General features: G+C 44.8%; 2 protein-coding genes across 3 annotated transcripts; one reads left to right on the top strand and one right to left on the bottom strand.

Moving 5' to 3' along the window:
- Window positions 1-259: 259 nt before the first annotated feature.
- LOC127775845 (probable tRNA-splicing endonuclease subunit Sen2) lies at window positions 260-2,647 on the top strand. 2 transcript variants are annotated; one of them, XM_052302151.1, is made up of 2 exons: window positions 260-385; window positions 974-2,647. In XM_052302151.1, exon 2 carries the CDS (start codon window positions 1,015-1,017, stop codon window positions 1,894-1,896), a length of 882 nt encoding a protein of 293 aa, XP_052158111.1. In that variant the 5' UTR covers window positions 260-385; window positions 974-1,014; the 3' UTR covers window positions 1,897-2,647. The 2 variants fall into 2 exon arrangements, with proteins under 2 accessions (XP_052158111.1, XP_052158112.1); XM_052302152.1 differs by lacking the exon at window positions 260-385 and adding an exon at window positions 548-701.
- Window positions 2,648-3,740: 1,093 nt separating this feature from the next.
- Window positions 3,741-4,592, bottom strand: LOC127777673 (VQ motif-containing protein 10). Its single transcript, XM_052304282.1, has one exon. It carries the CDS (start codon window positions 4,521-4,523, stop codon window positions 4,089-4,091), a length of 435 nt encoding a protein of 144 aa, XP_052160242.1. The 5' UTR covers window positions 4,524-4,592; the 3' UTR covers window positions 3,741-4,088.
- Between the last annotated feature and the right edge of the window lie 4,390 nt (window positions 4,593-8,982).

Here is an 8,982-nt window from a genome sequence, read left to right as displayed (position 1 = left end):
TTACAACTATAACATTCGAATTAATCATTTTGTAAGTATTCTTTTTTTGATGGGAGGTTTTGTAAGTTGTAGCGACATTAGATAAGAAATTTCTCATTGGAAAAAAGATAGAGAGAAAAGAACACCAGAAACTTGAAAATTCTCACCCGCTTCCAGTCCATGACGGGTTTATTTGAATTGGGCCCATTCCGGCCCATCGAAGCGAAACGAGGCTCTTACCTGCACGAAGAACCCAAAGCCCAGCCCACCTCAGCATTCATCCCGCTTCCTCTGCTCTCTCTGGAACTCACCGCCCTCACTTCCACCGCCGCCGCCGCCGCCGCCGTGTACCCCCTCCCCCGCCGCTTGACGCGCCTCCTCTTCGTCGACCCAATCCCTCCGTCGGGTACGCCGCCGCTGCCCCCCTACACCCTTGCCCCTCCTTTCCTATTTACACAGGCGGATCGATGCCGTGGGAGAGCCGGCTGCCCGCGGAGGTGCGTGGAGGCGGCGGCCTGCGGCGCGGGCGGGGAGGCATTAAGGCGAGGTGCGGGGGGGGGGGGGGGGGGGGTGGTCGACTACTGCAAGCGAGCTGCGAGCAGAGGAGCTCTGATTTAGTGATCTTTTTTTTCTTTTTTCCGTTTCTGATTTAGTGATCTCTGAAGATGGATTCTCCTCGTTGGTTTGCAGCTAGGGCTCTGACACTGACCGTGGTCCGTGAGGTAGGGACGTAGGGTATGGTATTGTGAAATTTTTAGGCCGATTCGACAAATTCTATTTTCATGTGATTTGATTATCAATGATTATGTTAAAGTGATTTGTTAATTTCCGATTTAGTTCTGTTAACGCGCATTGATGCATATTATGTTCCAAAGATTATTGATATATCTATGTTCTACAAATAATATGTTCTATAAATTGGTGATCTATGTTATTAATATTCATTTGTTTGGACAACGATGTTTATTTTACTTGTTTTTGCTATTCACTCCAGCACTTGGCCACTAGTCCCTGCTCTGCCACTGGGTTCAGCATATGGATTTGCCAGGTCCAAGATGGAAGAAGGGCAAAGATGGCAAGGACTTTGCGTCCCTAGCAGCAGCTAACCCCATGTCAGCCATTGTTTCTGAGCTCAAGGCCTCATTCATAAGCTCAAAGCCCGTGGCAATTTTGTCTGGTCCGGGTGGTAGCGCCGTTCTTGGAGTTGGGCCAGAGCAAGCCGTGATCCTAAACCGTGCTGCCTTTGGCCATGCCATCGAAAATGCAACAGCACAGAAGCATTGGTTCCAACTCAGCCCCGAGGAGGTCTTTTACCTATGCCATGCTCTGAATTGCATCAGGGTTGACTCACTGGACAATAAGCAAATGAGTGAAATTGAACTGTGGGATTACTTTAGGTCTGGATCGGAGTCATTTCCGGAGATGTACAAGGCTTACGCACATCTGAGATTGAAGAACTGGGTGGTGAGATCAGGGCTGCAGTATGGTGCGGATTTTGTAGCTTACCGTCACCATCCAGCGCTCGTCCACTCGGAATTTGCAGTGGTTGTAGTTCCAGAAGGTGCAGAGTTTGGCAATAGGTGTGGCCGTCTGGAGGTGTGGTCTGATCTACTATGTGCACTCCGGGCTTCTGGCAGTGTAGCAAAGACATTACTGGTTCTGACAATTAGCAGCAGCAGTAAATGTGAACTGAGCTCCCCAGATTGTTTGGAACAGCTTGTTGTTCACGAGAGAACGATCACAAGATGGATACCGCAGCAATGCCGTGAACAACGATGTGAACCAAGCAGAGATGAAGTGAATAGGGAAGAACTGATTATTGGAAAGGAAAGTGTAGTATTTAATCACTGGGGTGTGATACTAGGCTTCACTGTTCTATCTGGCTTGCTTGTGTACAGGTTGAAATTCAGACAATAGAGTTAACATTTCTGTGCACCTGTGTTGTTGAGGTGTTAGCTTGGAATTTGAAATCCTGAGTTGTACTCTTTTGTGAGCCTTGCTTCTGGTTTCTAGTCTAGATATGACAAATAATTATAGCCACGCATCTGACTTGGACAGCAGAGAAACGTTTGAATTTTGATCTGTCTTAGATCTTGAATACAGCCCTGGATTGGCATTTTCAGTACTGTATTACTAAGGACTGCATGGACTTGGAGTACTGTATTACTCAAGAGCTGCATGGACTTGGAAGTGACATCCAGGTACACTAGGAACTGATGCATATTATCAGCATGTGAAACTACCATCATGGTCTAAGGTGCCTACATGATCGTAAACTTACTGCAACAGAATAAGTAATCAGATGGATCGTTTACCTTTGCCTTTGTTTTTAGGAATGCATTTTACCTTTCTCAATGCAGGGAAAAGTTGGTGTTGCATGCTATTAATGCAATTAGAAGCATTATTATTTCTATCCGGCATCACCGTGTTACAAATCATGAAAATATAGACAAGAAGTTTCAAAACTTCTGTCTAGTTTGTTTTGATTTATTTACAAATAACTTACAGTATTATTTACAGAAAAATCCCTTCGGTTAAAATTTGCTACAACATTTGCTTTTTTTTTTCTTTTTGCCATGACTTTGATGTGGCACGCACATAAAGAAAAGGAATTACTAATAACATTCGACAGTAATCTGGAGCCAAAATCTTGCAAAGATATGACCTTGTGATAGGAAATTGCTATGCATCCGACTCATATGTACAACTTACATCCGACTAGTGTATATATAGGTATAGATGCTGCTTGTTTGGGTCCATATGATAAGAAACAAGTTCAGTGATTAGTATATATGACATGGTTGGATACAAGTCGGATGGCTTGAATGTACGTATAGCAGGGTTCCTTATGATATGCTACGCTATTTGTGCTAAGACTCCAACTCTAGTGATCCTGACGAACTCCAAGAATCGACGGTGACCTATTAACTATTTAGGGTTTAGCGTTGGAAGTGAGGTTGAGAGTGGGACGGAGTGGTGGGATGGAGAAGAGGGGGTAATTCCCGAGGCTAAGAAGAATGGACATGGCAGGTGGCAAGAACGACAGTGGGCAACAGCTCCACCAAAGCCACAGGGTCAACAATGGGTCGTGGCCTAGTGTTGGCGACAGGCACAAAGCGGAGTGAATGGATATGAGCCGGGGGAGTGGTAGTGTCTCCAGCAACCAGGGGCGGAGGAAATATTTCACCAAGAGTAGGGTTGAACCATGCTGTTTTAATTTCTTTTTACTGAAATTCTATCTAAAATTTGGTCTATATCCATTGAAATTCTTTGCCATGTGTGGGGCTTAAGCCCAAGCTGTTCCACAAGTGGCTCTACCTCTACTAGTGGCCAAGAGCACCTCGTCATTACCAACTTGAGGAGAGGAAGAGGGCGAGAGAGTGGAGGGGGAGGAGGTCAGCTAGGGGCCTCTCACTGATGTTATTGCCTTAGCCTCGCTGGCAAGGTTGGGCAACACTTACGGTAGTGGTAGTAGGGGCATCAAGCTAGGAGTCAGGAGGGGTTAGGAGGTACCGTAAGAATCTCAAAGCAATATAATGGTTTAGAATTCACGAAATATTTAAGATGATTTATGTGCAATGGCAAATAGTCGGTCCTAAAAAAATCAATCAATCAATGAGAGAGAGAGAGAGAGAGAGTAAATTATGAAATTATTTAGGATGTGCATACATCTCCATGGCCATCGGTCGAGTCAATTAGATCGAATTCGACAGTTGAAAATATGTATGAGTAAAATCAGTTTCTGTATTATCCATTCTCCATTTTTGTGAAGTTTGAAGAACACGCAATGTGTTTGAGATGTAGAGATGAACAGATCACGTAGTTATAGCCTATGATATACATATACTAGTATTCCAGCAGACATCCTCAGGTTGATCAGAAGAGGCTCCTCTGACATAAAGTTAGAGGAACATAGTCAATGACGTATGGGCCTATGAAGGTGAGCCCCACCGGTCAGTGACCCACCTCCCTCTGACTTTACATCAGAGGAGCTCCGTCCAGGTTGATCGGCACAACAATGGCGACTGGCAATCACGGCACGACTGCTAAAACCAACAAAAAAGAAAAGAAAAAATCAAAGATGCGCTGTACGCGCCAGCACGACTCGATCAGTAGTACGGGTAGCCGTAGCCACCGCCGTCGACGCGCCGCCCGCCGCCGCCGGCGCTGGTCGGGTAGAACAGGTCGGAGAAGTCGCGGAGCTCGTGGAGATCCTCAAGGTTGGGAGGCGGCGCCGCCGCCTCCTGCTTCACCGGCGCGGCCATCGTCATCAGGCCGCTGCCGCCGCCGTAGCCGCCCGCCCACCCCACGGCGGCCGCCGGGCAAGCCGTGACCGCGGCGCGCGCGCGCGGCCTGCTCGGCCTCGCCGAGGTCGCCGGCGCCGAAGGCGAGGGCGCGGACTGGCCCGTGAGCCGCTGCACGACGGCCTTGAAGCTGGCCGCGTCGGAGCTGACGAACTGCGTCTCGATGAACTTCACCTTCACCCCGCCGCCGCCGCCGTCGTGCTGCTGCTGCTCCCTGCTCGCCGCGCCGTGGACCTCCATTGCCGGCGAAGCACACGTACGACTCGTTCTTGCGCCGCCGCCGTCGCCGACGTGCTGGTTTAGATGACCTTCGCTGTTGCTGAGGAACGGCCACGAGTTCGGCCGTGGCTTATATAGGTTTAGCCGCCCACGACCACTCGCCGGCGAACACAAGCCCCCTCCACCCACCGACACGTGGGACCAGAGCCCGGTGGGCCCCACCGTCAGTGTCTGTATGACGGAGGGGTTGACCGGTCAAAGGTAGTAGGGGGGGATGAGTACGGGGGAGCGGTCAGCGGATGGGTGCGGTGCGGTCAAGCGCTCGTGCGCAATAGCTATCGATCGAGATATCTTTCTTCACGCTTGGGACGCCAACGATATTGGATAGCGAGGGAGCTAGGGGCGCTGCTCTGCTCCTTCCTGCTGCGTGTCATCTTATTCCACTTTGTGGACTGACCGCGAGCTGCTTAATTTCAACAGCAGCATCTACTCATTATTTAGTTTGTCCCACTTGTCTCCCTTTTTTTCCTTGCAAAAGTGTGCTAGAAAAATTCACTATGGTTGGTTAGTTATTTAAAGTCGTATGCTTGTGGTCCATTTGTATTTACTTTCAACATAACCATTTAGTTACGTTGGATGATACTTCATTCCTCTCATAATATATCAACCTAGTTAGTATTAGATTGGACACATCCTAGTATTTTATCTAAATTCATAATAAAAGAATGTGTCTCATTCAATACTAGCTTTTTATATTTTACGACAAACGTAAAGTACTAGTCATCTAAACTTGCATACAGGAGCGGAGCCCCAGACTCGCCGTTGAATACTCCATTGAAAGTTTGGTTGTTGAAAGGGTATGAAAGAAGATAGAAATCATGTAGCAAATATTAGGTTTTGTTGAGTTTGCTCGATCGGGTTTTGAAATAATTCTCTCTGGCTCTATCACTGCATGCATAACGCTAAAATGTACGAGTTTTAATTAGGTTGCTTTGAACAGATTATCGATCAAAATATATTTTATCTTCTTTGATAAAAATAAAAATGTACTGCAAAATTACAGGGGAACTCTCTCATAGCGGAAAAAAAATTTACAGACAGACATCTTTCCGTCGGAACAAAAACGAGGGAAAATTACAGGTATTCTGAGGTTGTATCCTACCTGTGAGAGTGAGATCGAGAGAGACGGTGAGTTTGTTCTGGTCACTCTGGATGGAATGTTGAATTTGACCGTGGAAATATTTACCGATGTCCCCATCATCGATCTCCAGTTGAGGGCCGGGGTTGTGCACGTGATTTGTAGTTGGGCCACTTTTACATGTTTTTAACCATTGATTGCTTGTGAACACTTTTATGGATCGGATTCTTCAATGAATAGTTATCTTAGCCCTGTATTATTGTAAGGCAACCTCGAATATATTGACTTGATGGTCAACCATGATATGTAGGGTTTTTCTAAAAAAACCATGACCTGATATTTAACCAACGAAGTGTTAGTTCATGGTTTAATTGGTTCAACCGGTTAGACCACTGGTTCAATACAAACTTAGTAGTTTGAAAAGCATGCCACGAAAATTTTAATCTCCATCCAACTCTTGTTGGAAAAAAGAACGGAACCTAAGCGCAGTTTTTCATCAGCAATTTAGTAGGAAAAATCCGTTGGTTCGGTTTTTACCGGTTGGATTGCATAAGCGGTCCTTTTATCGAACCAAGCCGGTGAGGGCTCTTGGACCGGACCAGTGGTTTGCGACAAGAAATGGTGAACACGACAACTCCATGCAACACGCCCTAGATCTACACGGGGGAGAGTGGTTTGAAACAAGAAATGGTGAACGCGGCGAGCCCAACGACGATGCAGACACAGGCAGCGGTAGCAAGCTAACAATAGCCATCAGCAAGGTGGAGGCGGCCAGAGGCCACTAGGAATATAGCAGTGTGTGGGGCAGGGGGTGGAGGTGGCATGGGGGTGATAAGAGGCAATTGGTGTTGACCAAGGGTGGCCAGCGGAGAGGCCGCATGGAGAACTGCTTGCTGAGGTGGAGTTAGTGCCCATAGAGGATGCCGGAGAAGAATGGCATTGCTGAGCATGGCTGCTGGTTTTCTCGTTGGCCAAAAAGCCATGGGATATGGTGAACAATGGAACCGGAGGCCATCCAGTGGAAAGCGAGCGGGTCTCTTTCGAGTGGTTTGGGTCTCCTCACTTTCCTTGGAGCTCCTCCCCCTAATGGTTGGTCTCGAAACAGATTCCAGTCATGGGGAGCTCCATGGAAAGGGAGGAGGCATTGGTTGGTTAGAATGGCTATGCTTGGTAGACAATGGGCGGCCCTTAGCTCTGACAACGCTTAGAAGGAACTCACAGTAGCAAGGTGTTCACGATGGCGCAAAGGTGGTGCATGTGATGATGGAAAGGTGGTCCCCAGTGTAGCAAGCTTGGCAAGTGATAACCCTCGATTTCTTTTGTTTAGGGGCAGTGCTGAGGCAGGTGGCTTCCATGGCATGGTTACGCGTTGTTGTTGAGCAGAGGCAGAGTTGCTTGCTAGGGTGACTTTCTCAGCAACGACTACCGACAACTACTTAATTTCGTCTCGGCGGTGCTGCGTCAGCTTTGGAGTTTTTCTTTGCAGATGGTGGGAGCTTTGGGTCAAAGTCTTGCCTGGTCTTTAACCAATGCTAATGACGTTGATGCCCTCTACGAGCCGTTCTCCTTGAAGGTGTCATTGTTCTACTTCCCACTTTGTTTCGGGTAGAGTCCAAGTTCCGTTGTTTGGACGGGCATTGTGTGTGTCTTTGGCATTGCCTTCTTAGAGGCCTAGCCTAGAAATTTTTGCCCCAATTTATGGATGTTCTTTTTGTTGACTGGTGCGTTCTTTCAAAGGAGATTGGGGAGAGATTGGAGATATTGTCACTCGTTTTCCGCGCGCACGCTTCCCAAACTACTAAACGATGTATTTTTTGCAAAAAATTTCTATATGAAAGTTGCTTTAAAAAATTATATTAGTCCATTTTTGAAATTTAAAATAGTTAATACTCAATTAATCAAGCACTAATGACTCACTTCGTTTTGCGTATCTTCCCAATCTTCTCAATCCACTCTCCCTCAAACACAGCCTAAGGTTTGTGCATAGGATGTCAGAATGGAGCCATCAATGTCTTATGTTGAACATTAGTAGTTGTTTGCCGCAAGCTTTTTCTTTATTTACCGTGTGGGTTTTTATTGTTTCTCCTAATTAACCGTCACATTATGAGGTTTTAGGGACTTTTTTTAAATAAATTTTATCAACTATGTTCTTCTTCTTGAATACACTCCATGTTTTCGTTCAAGGCTTAAAAAAAAAGGATATGTAGTACCTACATATCTAAGAAAATAAGGGAGAGTTCATATCACTGTTGGCTGGTTCAGGAAGATTGCTTTGTGCTTTCAATTCTGCATGGCAACCATCAATTCAGGGAAGTGGAGACATGTTAAAAGGTCAAAACCACTAGCTTTACTTTGTAACAATCTATGTATCTGTTTACTTAGGCCCCGTTTAGTTCCCAAAATTTTTTCCCAAAAACATCACATCGAATCTTTGGACACATGCATAAAGCATTAAATATAGATAAATAAAAAAAACTAATTGCACAGTTAGGGAGGAAATCACAAGACAAATCTTTTAAGCCTAATTAGTCCATGATTAGCCATAAGTGCTACAGTAACCTACATGTACTAATGACGGATTAATTAGGCTCAAAAAATTCGTCTCGCGGTTTCCAGGCGAGTTATGAAATTAGTTTTTTCATTCGTGTCCTAAAACCCTTTCCGACATCCGGTCAAACATCCAATGTGATATCCAAAAATTTTCTTTCCGCGAACTAAACAGGCTGTTAATGTCAGTTTTAAATTTTTTTTACCAAAGTTGCTACTAATAGAATTATTAGAGTTGCTCAAAAAGTAATTAGTCTGACTCAAACAACTTTTATACCTGAGAGAAATATTATGGAAGGGGAGTCATTTTACATGAAACTATACATGAATTGCATCACTAAAAGAAAAGTGGGGTGATTTTTAAGATTAACTTTGAGAAAGCTTACGTTAAGGCGAAATGGTCTTTTGTACAACAAACATTAAGAGGGAGATTGGTTTTGATTAATTCTGTGCTTTCAAGTTTAACTATGTTTATGATATCTTTTTTTAAGATTCCAAAAGGGGTTCTTCAAAAAAATGATTATTATAGATCTCGTTTATTTTGGCAAGGAGATGATTATAAAAATAAGTATAGATTTACAAGACAGGATATTATATGCCAACCCAAATATTAGATGGATCCTGGAGTTCATAATTTGGAAGTTTAGAATAAATGTCTTTTCAGTAAATTGTCATTTAAGCTAATAAATGAGCAAGGTGTTTGGATCGGCTTATTGAAAAGAAAATATTTTAATAATCAATCAATATGTCAAGTTGATAGGAAACAAGGGGATTCCCATTTTTTATCAGGTCTCA

This window comes from Oryza glaberrima, chromosome 6 (genome assembly GCF_000147395.1).
Source record: "Oryza glaberrima chromosome 6, OglaRS2, whole genome shotgun sequence".
In the NCBI taxonomy this organism is placed as follows: domain Eukaryota; kingdom Viridiplantae; phylum Streptophyta; class Magnoliopsida; order Poales; family Poaceae; genus Oryza; species Oryza glaberrima.
The sequence above is the reverse complement of the archived record's forward strand: the minus strand, read 5'-3'. Positions and strand labels throughout refer to the sequence as shown.